At 36.5% G+C, this 24,563-nt stretch overlaps 1 protein-coding gene and 1 long non-coding RNA gene across 5 annotated transcripts; one reads left to right on the top strand and one right to left on the bottom strand.

Annotated features, from left to right (window-relative positions):
• The first annotated feature begins 394 nt into the window (after nt 1-394).
• LOC125479467 lies at nt 395-7,631 on the top strand. The gene is made up of 2 exons (XR_007260024.1): nt 395-1,632; nt 7,108-7,631. It is a non-coding gene; the product is annotated as an uncharacterized LOC125479467 (long non-coding RNA).
• A 5,964-nt stretch (nt 7,632-13,595) lies between these two features.
• LOC103947688 (P-loop NTPase domain-containing protein LPA1 homolog 1) lies at nt 13,596-19,620 on the bottom strand. Of its 4 annotated transcripts, none has more exons than XM_048588841.1 (8): nt 19,500-19,620; nt 18,815-18,963; nt 16,861-17,138; nt 16,244-16,325; nt 15,629-16,054; nt 14,834-15,541; nt 14,486-14,596; nt 13,596-14,163 (listed from the first exon to the last, which is right to left on the bottom strand). In XM_048588841.1, the coding sequence occupies exons 2-8, from the start codon at nt 18,959-18,961 to the stop codon at nt 13,777-13,779; spliced, it is 2,139 nt and encodes a 712-aa protein (XP_048444798.1). In that variant the 5' UTR covers nt 18,962-18,963; nt 19,500-19,620; the 3' UTR covers nt 13,596-13,776. The 4 variants fall into 4 exon arrangements, with proteins under 4 accessions (XP_048444798.1, XP_009356894.2, XP_009356897.2 ...); XM_009358619.3 differs by lacking the exon at nt 19,500-19,620 and adding an exon at nt 19,237-19,493; XM_009358622.3 differs by lacking the exon at nt 19,500-19,620 and adding an exon at nt 19,291-19,493.
• Nucleotides 19,621-24,563: the final 4,943 nt, after the last annotated feature.

Here is a 24,563-nt window from a genome sequence, read left to right as displayed (position 1 = left end):
AAATTAGATTCATATCAAGTTTTTCCTTTTTTAATAAACACAAGAGAACTCAAAAATCAAAATGATTTCAAGCCTCATTCTTTGGAAGCAACCTCAACTTCTTTCAGTTAACATGATTTCGTTTAGCGTAAGTACTTTGAAACCCTTCAATTAATGTAATCAACCAAAGAAATTGACAATGATATAAAAAGACTGATAATGAGTGGTGCATTAGTCCATAATAACAAGAAAACGATACCCTCATCTCCCAACACCCAATTTACAAAATGTGTAACTACGGCCCCATTGGCTCAGTACTGTACACTCAGCATCTACCAATCAAAATGCAAAAATTGTAAAAACTTGGAGAACCAATAAATCTAGGCTCACCAATGTTCCTTATATGTAACTCCAACAAACCATACTTTCGTTTTACCATCCGTGGTTCATGAGCTTCCTAACTCTGATAAATCTCACGCGCACACACACAAAGGGCCAAACTCATAGGGTCTTCGCTCTAGTGTTAGATCTCAAGCATAAATGAGCTCTTTTTCTCTTTTTATTCTCTGCTTTATCACGAATTTCGTATTCTATTCCTTTTCTCTCTAATCTTAAGGTATTAGTTCTAATTTTCTCCTCCTTTTCAACCTTATTTTCTACTTTACACATTGGATACCAACTGGATTTTCTTCTGAATATGACCAGGTCTGTGGCATCTGAAATGGATTTTTCTTTTTATATAAAAAAATTAATTAAGAAAATTGTGTTTTTGTGGGAATGGATCGATCCTTTGTAGAAACCTGAGCTGCATATCAAATCTGTGAATTATATACAAAATATTGTATCTGTACTCATTGTTATTATTAAATAGTACCTTAAAAGAAGAATAGGGTTTTGTTTTGTGCTTGGGTTAGATTCTTCTCGGGTACCCCTCTTCACGTTAGCATATTCTCGAGGATTGGTTTTATTCCTCCACTATTTTCCTTTCTGAATGTCCTCAAATTTTTCTTTCTAAATATATGTATTCTGCGTATCATTTTCTTGTTAGAATTTACAGTATTTGACTCAAATGCATGGAGGAAATGTATAGATTGACAGTCGTTGTTTGCGGGTGTGGCATCATCAAGATTCACACATGCAAGTAACTGCTAAAGTTCTTTGAAAGTGAGAATCTTGATGATGCTGCATCTGCAATAAACCACTATACAACAGAGAGGAGACTCCACAGTCCACAGTTTTACCTTTTTCACTTCAATGATTTAATTGGTATGCTTTCTATCTACTGTTTCAGGTAAGGGTATTTTTTTTAAAACAAATATTCTGCTTCTTAGTTTTAGAATTTTTTTTTATTTTTGTTAACAGATGGAGCCCATATATATCATCAGTAGTGTTTTCAGGTGTTATATTTATGGCCTCATTAACTTGGCACTGCTGACTGTTGGTAGATCTGTGATTATTCTTCTGAGAAAAGCTTGATTGGGGTACAAGGGTTACCTGAGCAAGTCTGTTTATGCATAGAGAGAGAGAGAGAGAGAGAGAGAGAGAGAGAGAGAGAGAGAGAGATATGAGACTTTGTCTACGGTACTGGGATGAGAAAGGAGAGTGTTGATCAGCCTTGACGATGCTGCGAAGCTTTAAAGCATTTTGAAAAAGGTAAATATTTTCAAACCATTTATATATTTTTAATTTTCCTAATTTGTTTGGTTGGTTTTCAGATCCAGCCATGGACTGTAATCCAAAAAACTGATTTCTAATCTTTTCCAAAAATAGGGAATACATTCCAATAACAAAGTTGTTTGGTAGAATGGTTACTAAAAACAACAATCTTAAAAATGCTAAAAAAGTCCATCATTAGAACTCACAATCAATATTTTTAAAGGGAATTGATTATCAAACTTTGTTTTGATCATGATTATCATTAATTTTACACTCTTTGCTTAATTGTCTCTTAACTGTCTTTCAATTTATTCAATTCAGTCGTCTAGAAAACCGAGAGGAGTATAAATCACTCCCCCTTTGGAAATACGAAGCAATATTGTTAGATTTCAAAGTTGAGTTAAGGTCTCTTCAATATAAAGATGTTTGTTTCCAAACATGAAAATAGTTTCTCAAATTTGTTACTAAACAAATTTTAAAACTTTAAAAGTTCTGAATGCAATTGAAATCTTCAAATTGTATACTCATTTTAAATTTTATTACGTTTGAATCGTTAACCAAATAACAAGCTTGGTTTTTTTCCTTTCTATTGCTGAGAAATAGAAATGTGTGAAAGAAGTTTTAGATTGTCTATATGTGTGTTGTTTTTTTTATTCCACCTGTTTTGGGTGGTGGGTTGATGCAATTTGATTCAATTATTTGTTAATTTCTTTTTGAACAATATTTCAAGTGGTTTCGATCTCCAGCTGTTGAGTATATCATTGAAAATTGGAATCGGATTGCTTTGGTATTCAAAATCTTTGTGGGAACTTGTCTCACATTGTCACATTCTCACTGCCATTCTTGTCTTTGCCTTTACACTTATTTGTGGACCAACCAAAAAGTGAGTCGTCCTCCAACTTAAAACTTGGAGATGTAATTAGAGTAATGCTACACTTACCATCTATTTATATCATTATTTATACTATCTTTCTAATAGAAGAAGAACCCGCTAACACATATGAGTCTCATTAAGGAGATGGTACAAATAGGTAATAAGAGTAGTGTTTTTTATATATAATTAACCTCACTCCCCTCTCATTCATCACTCCTCTCAAGGACATAATATTCAATACTCAAACTATTTTCTCACTTCTTCAATAATAGTAACATCCGATGCTTCACCCTTGATTCACATATTATTGGATCTCAATTAGGCTACGCAATAAGTACTATAATAACATGAAGATATATCTTTAGTCATATGCAAATATCTTCTCTTCGACTGCAGTACCTATTTGTAGGAATTTTTTATTTTCGGATAATGAAGAAAACCTTATGAATCACCTCTATCATCAGGTAGAACATTTTAGGGTTAATTATGCATACATGTAGATATCAATATTCATACATGTATCGAATAAATTCGAGTGATCCGAACTTAAGATTTCCAGCTGCAATGATATGACAACTTGTTTATAAAGCAGTGAACTATAATGCTAGGACCACTGATTTCCAATTCTCACTGTTGAGGTAGGAGTTGATCTTCCCTTGATGCCGAGATCTTTAAACTATTTAATTTAGACAGATCACCAAACCGCAAGAATTCGGAATAAAAATGTACTTAAACCAAAACAATCTTATAGCTAAATATATTTGTGCATGAGTTAGATAAAAAGTATATATGAACTATAACTACCTCACTCTGGCTTATTTAGAGAACTTGCATATAAAACAAATGTTAATGCATTTTCTTTCAACCATTTTCTCTCTTTCTTCCATTTCGTACAAAACACACTTTGCAAGATTTCACAAACACATTCTTCATATAAAACCAACCATTTTCTCTCTTTCTTCCATTTCGTACAACACACACTTTGCAAGATTTCACAAACACATTCTTTATTACATTTACATACATACATACATACATACATACATACATACATACATATATATATATATATATATATATATATATATATATTAACTTCAATGTTTAAGACTTGAATCTAGGCGTTGGTTTAGTTTTTGCTCAAGATAATGAGTCTTAAGTAATTAATAATCATGCACAAGTTAACATTCCGATTGTTCACAGAACTCTGGTCACTGCTCTCTTAATTGTGATTTAAACCGTCCATTAATTACACAGCTTATTTTAATTGTGATTTGGAGAGGTTTTAAAATATGAGGCTGCTATATACTTTAGCATCAGCTAGTAGAATAATGTTAACAGACGACATGTTTTATACGACAGATTAAAAACGGTCGTAGTGTTTTAAAGTACAACGGGTTTTATAATACCGTCGTACATTAGTGACAGTTTATGGTTTATCCTTTGTGATCATTTCATTCACACTTCTTACCCTTTATCTTGGGACTTTTATAGATTAATATTATGTTCCCTATAGTCCTATTACTCCTTTGAGTGTGACTAGTGACCTCTATATTTCTTATTTACACTTCAGCTATAAATCATGCATGCACTTATATCCCATATACGTTCGTGCATTGTTCTTTTGCTTGACTAAACAATTAAGTTATATATGTAGATGCTTGGGTAAAAACAAAAACTCTCAAATGTATGCATGGTCTCATTAATTAAGTGATATATATGTTATGTGGAAAAACATGTTGTGTAACCTTCTACAACATTTATTTGTGTTTACAGCACTCATCATGTAATGAGTTTCGTAGACACAAAAATATATATAATCAGTTGTAAAAGATTTATTATGGAGTCCGAAAATAACATCTCTCAAAGACATATGCATGAGATCACAAATAACCTCTCTAAAAGATATGTGCATGAGATCACAAAAACTCTATCTCTAAGAGATATACATTGGCACTTAAGTTAACAGGATATAGTACATATTATCTATCTTTATATATGTATTTTTTCTGTAATGAGGTTAAAATAAAATTACAGTACTTAGCTTCATGGAGGAAATGGCCCATTGGCAAGCGGACCTGGATCCTCTTCTGAGTTCAGGATGGAGATCCTCCTGAGCAATTCATTCAGGTCGTTGAAATTTGATCTAACGGCTTCAAACAGGGGGTCTCTTTAAAAGTTATAATAATTACAGTCGTTAGATCAAGTTTGAACGGTCCGAATGGACTGCTCATAAGGATCCCCATCCTGAGCTCAGGAGAGGATCCAGTTCCAAGGCAGGCAGTTGTGGTCTCCATGGTTGTACAAGGTGGTCCAACTGATGCCGGCCACTGGGTGTACATGTGGCAGACATGCAAGTGAAGGACCATATCCTTGGGTCGCTTGCATGAGATCTCCTTGGACAACAAAATCCAATATTTTTGCCAAGACAGTAAATTGGTGTTCCAAATGTTCAGCTTCCTTTTTACCCAGAAAACAAAATAAAGAAAATATGCATTAGGATTTAGGAGACAACAAAAACTATGGTGAACAACAAAACATCTAAATATAAATGAAAGAACGCCTGCATCTTAATCCTAATTTAACCTCAACAAACTAAAAAGGCAGAAAAGCAAAAACTTATCAAACAACATGTACCGTAGTGGTGGATCCAAGATGTAAAACAAGCACACACCACTTTCCCCTCCTTACCCACCAATTACTTGTTCTTCTTATATTTTTTGTCAAACAGCTTACCCCGTGATAGTTGTACTAAAATAATACCTCCATGGAAATTCTAGAACATCAGGAGTAGCAAGCAACGGGTGAGTAGGCGAAATAACCTTCACTCGCACATTCGACTCTCACTCTTATTCCTTCTCTATTCTCCTTTTCCACTTCTTTGTTTATAGACGTCGTAGATGTCGATGTTTATGTACAAGAAGCGCCAGAGATGGTGCTATCAAGTGTGCCAACGCCTCTGACTAGAGGCCTAATGTTGTCAACAGAGGGGGAACCTCCTCTCACCACCAGTTGGCCATATCTATATAAATGATGAGTTCATGAGCATGGTTTTCCTTCACTAACAATGCTAAAGATGGGCAGACCTATCCATGACGTACCTTCTTTTTTTTTTGACATTTCTCTATATTTTAGCCATGGAAGATTTTTCTTGTAGTCCATACACGACGGTGCTTCTTATAACCACTAATCACTTCGTTTTTTTTCTCTCGTTCTAGTCAATTCAGAGGACACATAAAAATTCAAATTCGGAAGAGAGAAACCCTTGCAAACAAGTCGGCTTTCTAGTAATCTCGAAGATGAATTTGTATGTGGCAACCTGGTAACTCTAATTTAAAGTTCATGGATCGTCTCCACGCAAACTCTCGAACTATATATGAGCTACACATGTTAACTAGTTGGAAAAGGGGGTAGGTGTTAAAGTTTCAGGGCCGCAATTCTCTTATAATTATATTATTATCTCTACTTAATCATCTGTGGAGTCAATAGATATGAGATTTTTATGCAAAATGTCTCAGTAAAGTAAAAAATAGAACATTTGTGATATAAATTGTGATTTGTCACGTAAAATAACTCCTACGGGACTATTCACTACTAGAAATACAAGTTATAGCTGACAAAGCAAAATTTTGTCGGTACAAGAGTCCTTTCTCAACGAAAATTTTAATTTGTTGCGCCAGACCCAATTTAGAATGCCAATCTTAACCAAGAAAATTAGAACGTTAACCAACGATCATTTTGTAGCCGTAAATTCAATGCCCTAATGAATTTTGTTTTGACGGGTAAACTCTTGCGGGAACTTTTCCCGATGTATTGAAATATTAGCAGACGATGTGAGGCAACAAAGTATTTCATTAGCAAACTGATAAGAGAGGCAACAAAGTGTGTCATCGGTGAAGTGATAATAACTCTACGTGATAAGAACAAACTTATCAAATCCCCAAGGGGCAATCCTAACCTATTTTGTCGGTTCACATCCACCAATTGCCCATGATCTCCCTCCCATATTATTCCTAATCCTATTTGCTCATGATCTCCCTCCCATATTCTTCGCTCTCAGCGCGCCATCCAATTTCACTTTCGTAAGAATTCCTATTTATCTTGTAACAACTTGGTGGGGTCTTTCCCATTCAGAAACAATTTTGACGATCCTAAATCCCTAAATTTCTATATTAGGGTTCTCACACTCTTAACTGACTTTCATCCACTTCTCTGCCTCTATCATCTCTCTCGCTTCTCTAGCTCTCATGATCATCTCCATAATTTTGCAAAAGCAGCAACCACAAGCAACAAGGCTTAACGGTGAGAATATAAGCAAATTATTTAATATATTGCTTATTTATAGTTTGGTTCAAGACCTTTAGGCTACCATTACTTTTTGTTTTGATTTTTTCTTGGTCAGGGCATGTTATTGTTCGACTCTTGTAACTTAGGATGCACTACAAATTAAAGGAAAGTTTTTTATTTGGATTTTTTATGCTACAATGTCTTTGATTTTTATTCTTACTATTGAATTCCAATGCACTGCATATATGTATTTACATTTAACTTAAACTTGGTTCTTTTTTTTTCCTTTTTTATTTTTTTTTTTTTTGTAGATGACAATGATTGGCCAAAAATGGAAACGACCTCTTGTGTCAACAACAAGAATCCCGCCTTTGCCATCCTAGTCATGGTCTATATCTGCTATCAAAGATGTTCCTCCTACTTTTCGTCAAGAGAGGAATAGGCCTAATATTTTGAGGCAGATTTATCTTTCTCGCACACAATCTCATTCTATGGGTGGTGCGACCAGGAGTGATATGCTCCTCACTTAGAGCCAAGAAACATTGATCCTCTATGACCTTGGCGGGAAAACACCATACCTTCTTCGCCCTGTACTCGTTCCCAGACCATAAGTGGTGCTAGCGAGACCTCTTCTTATCAACATCGAAATGCAGCAGGATCCCAGCTTGATGATACTCATAATGATTTACCTACTGAAGCACCTACTAGAAAGAGGAGTGCAGTTCATCGTCGACATGGGAGAAAGAAATTAAAAAAACTAATGTTATATACCATGATGAACAATGTCATTACGTTACACCAATTATAATTGCATATTAATGCCTTTTTGCTTTTCCATTGTAGGTGTTAATGGTTCTATACCAAACTTACCAGATGAAAGACCAGTGCGTGGGGCATGTCGGTTAGTTAAAACCAATCATATTGTTCATATTACACAAGCAAAGATCAAGGTCGTTATTGACCCGGTGCATAGGCGAGCAAATGATAAAGTTGTTCATAGCTTGTTGGCACAGGATATGGGGGCTATTGTTCGCCAACACTGCCCAATGAACACGGCATATTGGAAAAGAATGTTTGACGAGTCGAAGTTAGACCTCGTCTCGAAGATCACTGTGAGTAGAACCATTAATTTAAGACATATAATATCTATAATGACTTGAATTTTACCTTAGAAACACAATGTATTTTGTTTTAGTTTTGGTTTGAATTTTATTGGATTAAAATCACGACTTGTTTTTAACTATCTCAAGTGAACTTCGACTTGGACACCAATATTAAAGAACATGATGACTATGTTGATAGACTCATGTCTAGACGATACAAGGCGTTCAAGTATGAGCTACATGCATAATTTTTAGAGTGGGCATCGGCTGAGAAGGCATTCGCCAATTGTTCGATAGAGATTGACTCAAGACCTGGGGAACCTGGACAGTGGGAGTTTTTATGCAAACATTCTCAATCAGAGAAATTTCTGGTATTGTTTTAGTTAATTCATTCATGCATTTTGTCTTAATTTTTTTGTTAAGTATATGGCACTAGCTAAGAAACTGTTATTGTGTTGTGAAATATAGAAACAATCAGAGGCTAAAAAAAAAAAAAAGCGAGCCCAAAAGAAACATTAATGGTTCTACTCATAGTGATCCCCAAGACGAGGTCTGACTTCGACTCGTTAGACATTCTTTTCCAATATGTTGTGTTCATTGGGCAATGTTGGTGAACAATTGCCCTTGTATCATGTGCCAACAAGCTATGAACAACTTTATCAATTGCTCACCTATGCACTGGGTCAATAACAACCATGATCTTTGCTGGCGTAATATGAACAATATGATTGGTTCTAACCAACCAACATGCCCCGCTCATTGGTCTTTCATCTGGTTAGTTTGGTACATAACCATGAACAGCTACAATGGAAAAGCAAAAAGGCATTAATATGCAATGATAATTGGTGTAACGTAATGACATTGCTCACCATGGTAAATAACATTTGTTTTTTTTAATTTCTTACTCCCATGTCGACGACAAATTGCACTCTTTTTTGTAGGTGCTTCAGTAGGCAAATCATTATGAGTATCATCAAGTTGGGATCCTACTGCGTCTCGATGATGATAAAAAGTTTCCCTAGTACCAATTACGGGTTGGGATTGAATGCGATAAAGAGAGGTTCCACTCGTACCACTTATGGCCTGGGAACGAGTACAGAGAGAAGAAGGTATGGTGTTATCCAGCCAAGGTCGCGGAGGATCAATGTTTCTTGGCTCTAATTGAGAAGCATCACTCCCGGTCGCACCACCCATAAAATGAGATTGTGTGCAAGAAAGATAAGTATGCCTTAAAATATCAGGCCTATTCCTCTCTTGACAAAAAGTAGGAAGAGCAGCTCCGATAGCAGATGTAGATCGTGACTAGGATGGCAGAAGCGGGATTCTTGTTGACACAAGAGGTCGTTTCCTTTTTTGGCTAATCATTAGCATCTACACAAAAAAAAAAAAAAAAAACCAAGTTTAAGTTAAATGTAAATACATATATGCGGTGCATTGGAATTCATTGGTAAGAATAAAAATAAAAGACATTGACACATAAAAAATCCAAATAAAAAACTTTACTTCAATTTGTAGTGCACCCTAAGTTACAAGAGCCAAACAATAACATGCCCTGACCAAGAAAAAATCAGAACAAAAAGTAATGGTAGCCTAAAGGTCTTGAACCAAACTATAATTACACAATATGTTAAATAATTTGGTTATATCTTCATTGTTAAGCCTAGTTGCTTGTGGTTGTTGTTTCTACAAAATTATGGAGATGATCGTGAAAGCGAGAGAGATGATAGAGGCAAAGACGTGGATGAGAGTCAGTTAAGAGTGCAAGAACCCTAATATATAAACCTAAGGATTTAGGATCATCAAAATTGTTTATGAGCGGGAAAGATCCTACCGAGTTGTTACAAGATAGGTTAGGATTGCCTTGGGGATTTGATAAGTTTGTTCTTATCACGTAGAGTTATTATCACTTTGCCAATGACACACTTTGTAACATCCCACATCGAGGGAGTGGATCCTGGAAGCCTTATATGTATATTCTCATCTCTAACTAGCACGAGACCTTTTAGGAGCTCACTGGTTTCGGGTTCTATTGAAGCTCCAAAGTTAAGCGAGTTCGGGCGAGAGCATTCCCAGGATGGGTGGCCTATTGGGAAGTTCTCATGTGAGTTCTCAGAAACAAAACTATGAGTGCGTGGTCGAGGCCCAAAGCAAACAATATCGTGTTACGACGAAGTCGAGCCCGAGATGTGGTAGGGGCTCGAGCCGGGTTGTGACACACTTCGTTGCCTCTCTTATCAATTTTCCAATGAAATACTTTGATGCCTCACATCGTTGACTAATATTTCAATAAAAGTTCCCACCAGAGTTTACCTGTCAAAACAAATTTGTCAGGGAAGCGAATTTATGCCTACAAAATAATCGTTGGCTAACGTTCTAATTTTCTCAACTAAAATTAGCGTTGTAAATTGGTTCTAGCCCAAGTATTCAGCCGACAAATTAAAATTTTCGTCGAGAAAAGACTCTTGTGCCAACAAAATTTTGCTATGTCGGCTTATAATTTGTCGGCAAAATTATAATTTCTAGTAGTGATTTCAATGGAAGAATGTAAAACTTCCACCTTCACTAGAGAATACAAACAAAAACATGAAATTATATATTTTTTAACATCTTAGAAGGTAGCCCCATTAGGGCAACTCCAATGAAAATATGCAAAACAAAAGATGCAAATTGACATTTTACTCTTCAGTGACATATTTTTTAGAATAATCCAATATGAAAATGTGTTTGATTTTACTCTCTATATATCTCTACATGTAACTTGTTTATGGTAGTTAGTACAAGGGTAATGTTAGGAAACCAAAATTTTAAATCAAATGATGTGTCACCAATAGGAAATAAGCACGTTAATCAACGCTTAAATAATTATCTAATCATCAACAATTAACCATATCATTTGGTTTTCAAATTTGGTTTAAAAATTTTGGTCTCCTTAACATTATCTTTTGTACAAATATGAACAAGTAGAAACTCATTACGTTTTGTGAAAACCTTTGACAATCATGCAAACCCTAGGAGTATAGTATTTGTGGGACCATGATTTTTTAGGGTCGGTGTAACATCCCACATCGACAAAGGGAGTGATGTGCCTTATATGTACATGCTCACCTCCATATAGCACGAGGCATTTGAGAACTCACTGGCTTCGGGTTCCATCGGAACTCTGAAGTTAAGCGAGTTCGAGCGAGAGCATTCCCATGATGGGTGACCCACTAGGAAGTTCTTGTGTGAGTTCCCAAAAACAAAACCGTGAAGGCGAGGCCCAAAGAGGACAATATCGTGCTACAGCGAAACCAGTCTGGGATGTGACAATCGGAGTCAGGCAAATCGAAAGTCGAACACCTTAGTGGTCCAGTCATGGACTCAATTGATACAATAGTAGAGCTGCACATACAGAGCAGCAATGCCACCACCATCTAGTTATGGAGCAATGGGCGAAGTTCGACAACTTTGTTGAGATTAATCATTCTTGTTCCAGAAGATACGGAAACATAATCCAATAAGGAATCAACCAGGCTTCCTATATTCTTGGAATCCTTACAATCTAAGGATCGGCGCACCACAAGTAATCATATCCAAAGAGGATTCAATATATACTCCTAGATATCCTTGCGATTCTCCTGATTTAATACGGATTCCATATCCTAAAAAGACTCTATTTCAATTGGTATAAATACCCCCTTCTAGGAGTCATCTCTGGTAACGCAATTATCGCATACTTTCTTGCCTATTGCTTGAGTCTCACATATTTGCTTACTAACTAGATCGTTGAAGAGCCTTTGGTCAGCACACCCCGATCCTTGGCTGCTTATGGTTATTTATTTTTTTTTTTTAGGTTATCGAGTTTGTGCATCTCTACCCTTCACGGCGGTGCGTGAATTTGGCTCCAATAATTGGTGCTTTCATTGAGAATGGACTCATATTTCTCTCTATCAAATCACTATACCACAAGTATGCTTGTAGAAGTAAGCTCTATTAACCCTAACATTGAAATGGTGACAGGAGACAATCCAGTCCCTAGAGCCTCCATCACTCCCGCTGGGAATAATTTGATTCCCAACGTATTCACAACTCCTGGTCTGAGTAACCAAACCCATAACAATCATCACAGAGAACAACGAAGCTCCTGCGACTGGACCTCCCTACACCAAGGAACAGATTTAGGAGACTTTGCTAAAGATCAATGCCTCTGTTGATGAATTACAAAGACCTTATACAACATCTCAGGCAGGGAACCATGCAAACTTCATGGATTTTGAAAAACGGATAAAAGCTCTGGAAAACTTAAGCAGGACCAATTCTTGATTTCTTCTTTTAAACTTAATATTTTATGACTATCAAATGTTAATGCATAGTTGAGATTTATAATCAAATTCATCTTCACTATGCGTTAACATTCAACTATTCAAAGTGGAGATTTTAAAATGACGATGTGTGAGTTTCAAAAGGCAAAGTAGGATCAAAATCGAGTTTTATAGAATAAAATGAGATCAAAATCGAGTTCCAATGAGTGTAGCTAAAATAATCATGTCATGTTACATTTTTACCCATCCATATTAGCAATTTAGTGACTATTCGACAGACGAAACAGAAACATGGCAAAATGAGTTTAGTAAGTAGTGGTAACTTTTGAGTTACACAGAGTAAAGTGAAAATAAAATTGAGTTCCAGGTAACGAGATAAAAAAAGCCAAATTTTACTCCGTCTTTCAAGTAACACTGTAAAAGAAGCCAAAGGAAGGACAAGTAGATAGGGAGAGGCATGGAATGGAATGTTCCAAGGAATGTCTCTTTTATTTTATGTATTTCTAATGTCTTGATTTCCTCACAAACAAGACCGCATCCTTTGCTTCAAGTCCATCTCTCAATTTTTATTTCTTTGAAATTTTGGATTACACTCAGCCATAGCTGAAACTTGAAGAAGTGGTGTGCAAAAAGGAATTGGTAAACAAATATGCCAAGTGAGTTGCTAAAGCTACGTTTTTTACTTTCTTTTCTCGATTTATGAGTTATTTTCTAATTCTCCCGCATCATACTTGTTGCTTGATGCTTGCATGGTCGGAATTGGGACCTAGCCACACATACCCCAATGCCTAATGGACGTCAAAACACAACTAACTAAGACGAAACTGATATCATGATCCCACGTCTCTGGAACCTCTAACGCAAGTTCGGGACATCAGAGCTCGTGACAGTTGCACATGTGTCACGACGCTCAGGACCGAGCTTGCAATCGGATGTCCGGGACCATACCTAGACCTGAAGACTCAACATCTGAGATCGGACTTATGACCTGAGGCCCAATAGTAGACTTGGTACCTGGTGACACAAGGACATGATACCCAAGACAACGGTGGGTACGAGTTGCCCCAAGAATCCATGGTACAAGAGCTAGGGATTGATGCCCATGACCGTGCCCAAGTATCCGAATCCTTAGGTCGAACCCAAGCACCAGACACCTAGAACTACCTTGGTGCCCAATGTCTGAGACCGGGGCTCGGGAACTTGCCACCCATTAGCAGACTAGATGACGCAAGTCCTCCCCTTTCTGGCCTCAGCTACTTGAACAGAGATTGAGCAAACAGCCGGTTCGATCCCTGCTAGAAAGAATCACGAAAAGCAAGTCGGTATTCAACCATAGATAGCGGTAGCATACAACTCAAAAATCTCGAGCTCATGCTATGCATCACATACTGAAACTACTCATAAATCATGTTCTCATTCCACCATAGATTCATAGCATTCCATTCCAACAGCCTAAATAGATAACTGTACAGATAGGGAAGGATTAAGTTAACTAAATACGCTAAAAAGGCGGGCTACACATAGAGAGGAAGAAAAGGACAGTGATGAAGCACTAAGCTCCATCAAAATTCTTGTGTTAGCACTGAGGGGCTCCCGAAAGTATGGGACCCCCGACTAATGACCCATGCCTTCCCAAGGCGGGAATGCTAAGGGAGCGGCGTTTTCTAAATTTCATATTGCCAGAGCACGGTACTGGAAGCTCATTCTTCTCAATAAACAAAGAAGAGTATGGGCATAATGGTTCAGAAAATGACTCGGATCTAGTTCTATGGAAGAGATCCAGGTTCTGGCGATACTTATCCCCTTCTTTATCGGCTGATTGATCCTCCGGAACAGGGAAAATTTTATGATTGGCTCCCCGATCATCACTTCCGAACCAGTATCCATTCTCCTGCACGTCCTGCATTGCTAGGTCATCGTACTCATCATCCGTTTTTGTAGACTCCTCGTCCACCGACCCTATCTGCACAATAGTAAAAAGTTTAAAGTAAACAATTAATTCATGAAAAAGTAAAATCCAAACTCTCATCTGATCTAACCAGGATTGAACAAGTTTAAATATCCAAAGTGCCCCATTTAAATATCCTCATTTAAGATCAGAAGTTTTGTATCATATATCACATATACATATACATTTATACATGTAAGTAAGGACCTTTATTATGACGTAAAAATAGCAACGATCATAATATATTTGATGTGAGTTGATGAATTTTCAATTATTGTGAAGACCTCTTAGGGTTCCAATATAACCTAATAAGAATTTCTAAAAAACCAACTCATACCTCTTCATACAACTGTCTGTCTCCATCATCACTGAGTTCTTCATCACTGCCTGCTTCAGCCTCTTCATCAACCTCTTCGTCGCTTCCATGCACTGAATTGTCCTCTTTCAGCTGAAGGGGAGGAAAACAATGAGAAATCCAAGAAGAAAAGACTAAACTGAACTGATCATTTGAATCTTATTTGTCAACACAGTTAAATTGTTGACCTATGTCACTAATTTCTACGATGACTCATCCGCTGATTTAGATAACTTGTCAAGCAAATCTCAACTTACACGGTGTAAATTACCTACTTAAGAAAACTGATATAGGAGAGACTCGGAAAATTCAAATTGGTGCTATAAGTACCTGTTTGGCAGGTCTCTCTGACATCCGTGGCGAGCTGCAGCAGGAAGAGGGAATACTTCTTCCAATCTCAGTTCCCTCACCCCTCGACTCATCCACACTTCCAGCACAACTCGGACCACCATCACTGGGCCAAGCGCTGATCCCATAGAGACCAAACTGAAGATTCACTTGCTCTGCGGTTCCAATCTCCATCTCAGTCCCATGGCAATATATAGGCTTCCCATTACTATCAACTGAATCAACAGGCCAGGCCTTTGCCACAGATCCATCAGTATTTACAAGAGCCATCAGATGCCTAGACGACCCTTTTCTCTGGATCAACTGAAACATCCCCTTAGAACTCAAAGAATTGGCTGCACACTGGTTTCTGTACTCCTCATCCACTACAGTAACTGTGTTTCTTGTGGGATCATAAAGGTGCTCCCCTGCTTCACGCCTACGGAGGCAGCTAAAGACCGTTGCATGGATAGCTGCCACACTCTTGTCAACATTTGTATTGTTAATTTTGGGGACAAGATGCTTGTCAGCTCGCTTACAGAGATATTCTTGGATTGTCCTGATGTTACGAATATACTTCACATACTTGTTCTTTGTTGGGTCCAGTGTCATATACTTTGCACGGACAGCAAACCGTTCCATGTGTTTGTCCTCATTTGTGATGTATATCATGAATGGAATGATCGAAGGGTGTTTCTTCATAAGCCCCATCTGGAATAAAAATAATTATTTTGAGATGGAAAGGCAACTAAATATAACATCGAAACAACATAGGGAAAGATCATTATAGATACATACCACAAAATTAAGGCTCAAGTGAACACCTTCCACAATAACTGATTCTCTTCGTTCCTCCCACGCAGTGATAAGTCGATCAAGACTGTCAATCACCATCTCACTTTGAGCCTTAAATCCTTCAACAGCCAACTGCTTTGCACTGATCAATTCAGCAGTACTCGAACCGATGTCTGACAATCGGGTATCAGATTTCCCAGAGGAAGAGCCATCAGGCATTCCATCTTTGGGAAGTGAGCGTGGAGTTCCAGCCAATTTTTTGGCTTTCTTTTTAGCTTTGGATTCTGCAACAGCCACTGGATCCAGACACTCCCCTGCATGATAGGTTGAAGCCCATAGCAGAGGGTTTTCTTTTTCATCTACAAAGCTCCTCATCATATGCCGAATTGAGTCAGTAGATATCACAGTTGTAATTCCCAATCTGCTACCCTGCAAGACTTTATGGATTACACTCAAAACGAATACATACCCATAACAGAAAATAAAACTTACATCATACAACACTTAAATGCTACAGACAATAAAAAAACGTAGTAAAAGCACATCATTACAACACTTTAAGACTACAGAAAACCCAAAAGGAAATAATGAAAACAAATAACTAGTGAATTCAAATACCAGCAATGAGGACAAAGTAGATTTTCCACAGCCACTAGTGCCACACAACAGTACAATCACGGATTCCTTCCTTTCCCTGATTCTGCAAGGAGATTATTATCCAAATAAAAATTAGGAAACAAGCAGAAATTCTAACTCAAATGATTGCAACAAAATTGATAATGACTCCACATCACAAGGTCATACGGCAAGACAGAATATTTCCTTTCAAAATCCCAATATTTACAATGATGTTCATCTTCCTATTCCAGCTGCATTACTAAAAACCCTCCATAAATAATCTAGAACTCAAATGATTGGTGCACCACAAAACTAACCAATTATTATGCCACTGGTCCAAAAAAAAAAGAGTTCAAAAATATCATTGTTACTATACAGGTTCCAAAAGATTTCCGATAAATCTTATGGTAGTGTTACCGTAGAAATTTCCACTGTTACGACTTTTAAAAACATGTATATCCATATTTTATTCAAATGCACAATGTTGACACGGCAGGTGAATAAATAATCACAACATAAGCATGCCAGAAAAAGGTAAACTATTCACAGAAAGCAGTTATTAATGCATGTACGTAAGTTCCATTTATTTCCAGTAAAGATAAAAGACTCTTCCGTACCTGCATGCCAAAGCTAAGTCTGCCTGCTGGTTAGGACCAACATACTTGTACTCAGCCTGAGCATCACAAACAACATTTAAGAAGGTTTTTCTCCTAACCACAACAGTCGTGCGTGCTTTGTACAATTCAAATGGTACACTCTTGCTTCTGTCATCTTTCCCTGAACCCAAATGGTTGCAGGCCTCAGATTTACCGGGGGGAACATTTTCTGTTCCTTCCGGAAGCAAGACATTTGATGAACTCTCATTTCTTATCGATTCAAAAACCCGTTGGCTAATCTGATCAAAGAAAAATATGTCTGCCATTAGCGGTTAAATTTGTAAAGTAAAATAAAACATGGGAATCAGTCAAGTAAGAAGAAAACTTTTCAATACACCATCATCAGAAGACTGTTCTAACAATGAACCAAATGACCCACATGAACCCTAATTATATAAAAATAAAGACCATAACTACATCATAAGTTCATAACGTAATAAGGAAATCACTTTGTAAGGAACTAAACTAAAGCGCCACTTGGTACTACGGTCTAGTGGTATTCCTCTTCACTTGGAAGTGAGAGGTCTTAGGTTCGATTCTCGCCGAAGGCAACATTATTGCTAGCCCATTGTGAGGCTAAGCGCCCCCCCCCCTCCCCCTTAGTGTAGATAATATTGTTTGTTCAAAAAAAAAAAAAAAAAAACTACAGCACCAAAGTTATTGTACAATACTGTTTACAAACTAACTACTGGAACAAAAAGCTGATTAGGGATAAAAATTTAATGATCCAATCAGTTAATGAAGACATCGCTAAAACAATGCATTCTTGAATAATGTCAAAACATAAAGCTCCATAGCCGAACAAATAAACCATATACAAGATTAATGGAAAGGGAATATACTAATATATTAAGACAAACACACCCAAAAGGATCTGCTCTGCACATTTCAATGCTTTAAAAAGCATGATCCATGAGATACCCACAGCAAGAAGAAACAAATGATAAAACAGCAAAGAACAGCATGGATTATATTTCAAACCAAAATAGAACATTTTTCAATCAAACCATTTACCCTCTCGCCTATTCCACTGTTTGCACATGTACGCAAAGTTCAAGGGAGTTCTCACACACAACAAACCTAAATGGAACTCCTATTCAGTTAAAATGGTTTCCACTCTCGCTTATTCCACACCACTTGGTACATAACCAAGGTTCAAGGGATTTCTCGCAAAAAACAAACCCTACCCACTTTTACATCCAGATTGAATAAACCAGGAAATACATAAGAAAAATGAGGGGTCGTTCTAAACCAGGAAATTTCGAAATTAAAATTCATCTAGAATTGACAATAAACACTCTTATAAACCTCAACAGAGATTATTGGTCAAAACAGAGAGATCCATCAACTAACAAAATCAACTGTTAAAATGTAACTGCCCAAAGAACCAAAACTTAAGGAAAAAATAAAAAGTAAATGGAGAACAGGATGAGAAAATCATAAGTTAAGATTGTTCAGAAACAACAGTAATCAAATCCTCTACCAGAAGAATAATTTTTCACAGGTCAAGTTGAAGGCGATGCAAGAACAACATAACGGTCACAGCCCACCTTTTTAAGAGCAAATTAATCTGTGATAATGAAATTCTACCCCAAACTATGACTCATAAGGATGACTTTATAGAACGCCAATTGTGCAACCAAGACTAATTCATCGACCAAACGTCTTCCGATAAGCATTTGTTGACCCGAAACTTAAATAATTCTTTCACCTAGAACACGTAACACCACCATGTAACATTCAAGACTTTAAAAATTGCAAAATTCATCAAAATTTCAGAGCACATTACATGCAAACCCAGATCAGCCCCCAGAACCAATAAATTCAATAACAAATCCACAACAAAAACACAACCCAAAAGCCAAAAAGTTCTAAAATTTCACGGAAATTCGAAATTCGAAAACTTTTTCGATACCTTGAAGGCGTGGCGGGGCTTGCAGCCCATGAGTTGCAGAGAGCTTTGCAAAACAGGACGAGTATACCGAAAGGACTCCTTCCCTTTCTCTCTCTTGCCCTCATCGTCCACCACCACTATGTACAGAACCTTCGCCGCCTCAGCCATCTCTGCAAAAATTCAAAAAGTCAAAAAATTAATTTCAAATTACCGAAAACAAAATCACCAAAATCGAAATGCGTATATCAAAATTCAAAAGTTGACAAGGCAATGATGAACCCGTGACGATGTGATGTTGCGAGCACGTGCAAAACATGAAAGGGATGTGTACAGAGAAAACTGGATGCAATGCCGATGAGAGAGAGAATTTGAAGGCAATGTGAAGGGAGAAAGAGAGAGAAACGAAGGCAATGTGAGGAGAGAGAGAGAGAGAGGGGGGGGACCTGGAAGCCGGTGATTTGGAAGAGCGAGGAGGAAGACGACGAGAGCTGTATTACCAGTGTGATGAGGGTTTGGGATGACGATCCGCCATTTTCAAGAGCGCGATCTCGGCGTTTTACTGTGTCTCGGCACTCTCCACCTGCCCCGCCCTCCACGCAGCGCACGCAGCAACCCTCCACGAGTCCCACTCTCTCTCTCAAGGACGCACACTTTCTCTCTCTAAAAACTCCAAAACCTTTCTCTCAACTCACCACTCACCACTCACCACTTTGCAAGGTGGAATGACGATACTGGGCTCCGGTCGGTGCGAGAATTTCAAGTCCTTCGCGTCTAGATTTATAGGGTGGGAGCGTGGGCCCGGGAGCGGAGGTCTCAAGCAGGTGTGAAAAGGGTTAATTTGGGGAACGGTGGGGTGATTTGCGGAGACGAGGGTGTTATTGAGGTGGAGGACATGGTCCACAAGGACAAAGAAGGAAAAGGACTTCAGACAAATTTTTTAATTTTTAATTTTTTTTTTCTTTTCTTTATGTTTTGCGTTATTTTTTCTTTTAGTAGTAGTAGGAGGAGAAAGAATTGAAATTATTTTGTTTTTTTCTAATTTTAAGTTTTTTGAAAAATTCGTTTAGTAATTGCGCTTAGTTTTCGATTGAAAACTGAAACCTAAAAACTAAAAACCAAATTTTTAAAACTGAAAAAAAAATTAAAACCAAAATGGTTATCAAATGATCTGTTTAAAATTAATTTTGGTTTCTAATTTTAATTTCCCGACTTTCCATAACTGATAATATTTCTTCTTAGGTTTTTTTGTTAAAAAAAACTTGTCAAAACTGTTAATCAATCCAGTGAAATCAACGCAACCGAAAACGTGCACTTAAACGTTAATTGAACTTGTTTACCAAAAAAGAAAGGAGAATAGTCATTGGTCTGCAAACTTAACTCAAATTACCATTTGTGAAGTTTTTGAAAAGAAAAGGTAACAAAGTTGGAGCCCACAAAAACATCGGGCATGACAGTGGAGTAAAATATCAGACCAATTGCTAGTTGGTCACAATAATTCTTGATTATTTTAGAAGAGGTAGCTTTACTTGTCAAACGAGAAATGTTGATGACACTTTCAAAAGCTCGTCTTCATAAATTTTATGTCACTACACGTTTTTAATATAATATTTTATAATGTTAATATGAGAATTAACGTTAAATTGTGAAATTGTAGAAAGTTCATGAAGAGTCATCACTTTGAAAGAGTTTGATTAGCGTTTCTCTTTATCAAACTGTGATACTTTGATTGGAAAATTACAAGTCATTTTATGATCTTCAAACACTTTATAGGTTTTTTTTTTTTTTAAAATGGAACACTTTATAGGGTTAAGCAAGGAAGATTACCTCATAGAAAAGGAATTGAAGCAAAACGATAGTTGTTTTATTGTAATACTAAGAAATCAATATATACCAAAAAAATATTCGAGATAACATTTAAGAGGTCTTCCATCCAAGGAAATTTTAATAAAAATATAAAATGTCAACTTATTCACACAAATTGTCACCGTATCAGTGAATTTGAGAACGAAACAAGCTCGAAAACACAAAAGCAAAAGAACACGTCTAATAAAGCGAATTGTCTAAGAATCTTAACCCAATAAATTAGAAAATCTTAAACCGTTGTCTTAATAATAGTCATATCATAAGACCACTTCAAACTCCTAAACAATAAAAAAAGAAAATGATTAGACCAAAACCGGTAAACGAACCAAACTGCCAACCAACTTAAGTCAAGTAACATTTAACAAATCAAAATTTCGTTTTAGATGCGTATTATTTAAATTCTATTAAATTTGTAAAAAAAAGATATATCACAATTATATACTAAGAAAGGAAAGAAGAAAAAAACCAAGGCCTTTGACGAAACGCGCAGACGCCGCGGTATACCAAATTATTTTATTTTATTTTTAGTAGAAGATATGTTATGAAATTAAAGAGTAAAATATATAAATAATAAAAGGCAAAAGCAGAGGAAGAAAACAACAAAAAAGGATAGAAAGAAAAAGACACGGTCGTGAGTGGTGGCACGGTGGTCAAGGAGGGAAACTTTTACTGCAAACTTTGGCGGGTGCATCTTGGAATTCAAAAGTTTCAGCGCCCCATGCGCGCCTTGTTGTGTTCTAATTCCATTCGATCTCATTGATTCCGCGTCCTCGTTTTTAACGAACAACTTTATATATGTTAATCAACGGTGATTTGGAATTTTATAATATGTGGGTGCATAGTGGGAAAACAATTTTGCAATCCCAATTTTTTCTTCCTCCTGCATTTGAAATACCATATCTTGCAAAGCGTTCAAAATGAATCTTACGTTGATAGGATAAGGGATTTTGTATGGGCTTATAAGTAAATTGAGTTCTTCTCATATTGTCAATTGATTTTATGGTGAAACCTTAACTTTCTTCATAGTATCAGAGCAAGCTATTCTTTCAACTCTTTGCAGGGCCAAATTGCTGGTCTGCAATTTGCTTCCTTAAGTTGGAATTTCGAAAAGTTGTCCTAGCTCCAGCTTTAAGAATATTGAATGAACAATTGGGCCTTCGAAAAGATTGGTGTTGGCTCCAGTGATTGAATACGGATTGAGAAGATTGGGCCTTCAAAAAGATTGGCATTGGCACCAATATAATGACTTGACCAATGAGGCGACGTGTTGGAGAATAGAGGCTCACATCAAGCTTATGACAATATAATACACAATTAATATATAAAAGTTTCCACCCCTAATATCACCGATGCCTTTTTGTAATAAAACTGAGTACCTAATTATACGTGATTAAGTTGAGATAATATCAGTTGTGGTGAACAACTTGCTTCACAAAGAATCCAACTCCTCCAACAACACGAGTAGTTGGGTTTCTTATTTTGTGCGGGCTTCGTCAAAGGTTTAGTAAACACACCATTGATTCTTCTACCAAATTTCTTATTGTATGTTACACCAAATATCAAAGTCGTTAATCCTTATAATTATAAGGGTGGAAAAAGGAGAATCGGACCTTGAGAAGTTTAGAATGACAACTAGTCTAACAAACTTATTTATAAACTTAAACAACAACAGGATCTCGAATATTCTACTATGGGATGGAAGTCATGATAATTAAAGAATCAAATGGAGGTCGATCTGGTGGTTTCAAGATTGTAAAAAACGTTATGCACTAGTCATGCAACGCTGCAACAGTTTAGGGTCTAGCAGTTAGGCGGGGGCTTAGGGACTAGGTATATTTAAGTAAATTTATTATATATTGTATAAATAAGTGTTTATTTATACTTAAAAAATACATAATTGTATGAAGTTACATGAATTGCAAAGTAGAATGACTTATAAATTATAAAGTATTAGAACATATTGAAAACATAGGGAACAAGCATATAATGAGTGTTCATCCAAGTATTCAACAAGTCTCTTACAAATTAGTGAACAAAAAAAAATAAAATGCAAAAAATGAAAGTTATCTATATTTTGTATAAGTGAAAGTCGTGACGTAAGCGGGTTAGACGGTGCCTAAGCAGGTCTAAGTGCCTTTTTTTAATTTTCAATTGCCTAATGATTAATCGTAATGGTGATTAGCCTAGCGCTAGACGAAGCCTTGGCAACGCTAATTGAAGTTTTTTTATTTTTTTTATTTATGAAGAAGAAATTTATTAAAGCTTCAAACCTCTAATATAACCGTTTCCAATACAATCAAAACTGAAGGCCTCCCTAGCCGAAAACGGAAGAAAATAATCCCAAATATGAGGGTTGGAGGTCCATATGGGCTAATGCGTCTGCGACGAAATTTACCTCTCTATAAATATGTTTCCAACTGATATGTTGAAACCCAGAAGGCAACCATTTGATATCTTCTATGATAGGTTTAAGATGCCAACGAGGGCATCCAAATATCTTGCACTACCTGGATGACTAGCTTAGAATCTCCTTCTACCATCAACTTCTTCACACCTTTGCGCCTGGCAAACAAAAGCCTTTCCTTTAAAGCAACAGCCTCCACAATCAAAATGGTGGCGCCATTAAGGTTCAACGCCCTAGCATCAACAAGTTGCCCCTCTTCATTTCTAAGAACAAAAGCAGCTTGGGAGGTATCATTAATTGTACTTTGAAATCGTAAGGTGATTTAGCTAATCGAAGACTTTTACTACTGAGTGGTTCACTAGAGGGCAAGATAATTTGGTTTGTTGGATCTACTGTTTAATGGCGCTTTGAAATCGTAAGATGATTTGGCGTAGCGATCTCCTTTCTCTGCATAGTCTCTCATAGTTTCATAAGTGTGAAGCAGCATGGATATCTTTTGAAAAAGTGAAAGCATTCTTTCATTTAAAACCCCACCTTAAAATTTAGCTTTGCCTATATTCAGGTTCCAAACTTCAATGGAACCCATTAATCACGATCATTGCAAGACATTCTATGGGCCACTTATCACGCTTTTTATATTTTGTGAAACTTTTTTAGGAAAATTAATGAAAATGGATTGAAAACTTTGAGTTTTAATGATAAGGACAAAATAAAAGGTAAAGTGAATAATATCAGGTTTGACTTTTTAGTGTAAAAATGTGATTTTTCGTTAAAATGAACAGTACATCGGGTTTTTCATTAAAACTGCCAACTTTTTTTTATTTAATGATGAAGAACATGATTAATTGACGACAAGTATGAGTGCTTAGCAGATATTCCATTATCACGATCATTGCAAGATATTCCATAGAATATCTGCTACCTCATATTTTTAGTACTATATAATGTTGGTGTAAGAATTAACGTTAAACTGTGAGGTGTCATAAAGTTCATAAAGAACCTCACTTTGAGACTCTTCAACATTTCTCCCTTGGTAAAGCGAATATGATTCCACAAATTTTTAAAGCATCTTCGAGGGAAACTCTAAATTTTGTTAAATTATCAAGTAAACAGTACTGAAAAACTGTTTTAGCTACTCAGTTAAACCTTTTATCTTCAATAATGCTCTCTATTTTAACGAATTTAAAATATTTTATTAGTAACAATTCAAATTCAACCAACTCTTTTCTAAAACAACATTCTTAATTATCTCTTCCTTTTCTCCTTGCTCAACAATCTACCCTTGAGTTTTACATTTATTTATTTATTTTTTTTTTATATTTAGCAAGTGAATAGTTGCACTCTAAAGAGTGATTGTTCATTTTGCTATAATAGAGATTCTTTTACCGCATCTCTTGAAGATGAATTTTTTAGATTTGGCTCTTTGGAAGAGAGTTTTAGTTGTTTTATAACATCTCTTGAATATGCTGCTAATAAACAAATGTGTGTGTGTGTATGTTTTTT

Source organism: the organism of the source record quoted next, unplaced genomic scaffold (genome assembly GCF_019419815.1).
Source record: "Pyrus x bretschneideri cultivar Hongxiangsu unplaced genomic scaffold, Pyrus_bretschneideri_v1 Contig29, whole genome shotgun sequence".
Lineage (NCBI taxonomy): Eukaryota > Viridiplantae > Streptophyta > Magnoliopsida > Rosales > Rosaceae > Pyrus > Pyrus x bretschneideri.
The sequence above is the reverse complement of the archived record's forward strand: the minus strand, read 5'-3'. Positions and strand labels throughout refer to the sequence as shown.

What these genes read in the sequence shown, in the direction of transcription:
- LOC103947688 (XM_048588841.1), bottom strand. Translation starts at nt 18,961, where the DNA reads ATGGCTGAGGCGGCGAAGGTTCTGTACATAGTGGTGGTGGACGATGAG. An exon ending in GACTTAGCTTTGGCATGCAG is followed by an intron (nt 16,326 to 16,860) that starts GTACGGAAGAGT and finishes ATCTCCTTGCAG; the next exon opens with AATCAGGGAAAGGAAGGAAT. An exon ending in ACTTGAGCCTTAATTTTGTG is followed by an intron (nt 15,542 to 15,628) that starts GTATGTATCTAT and finishes TTTTTATTCCAG; the next exon opens with ATGGGGCTTATGAAGAAACA.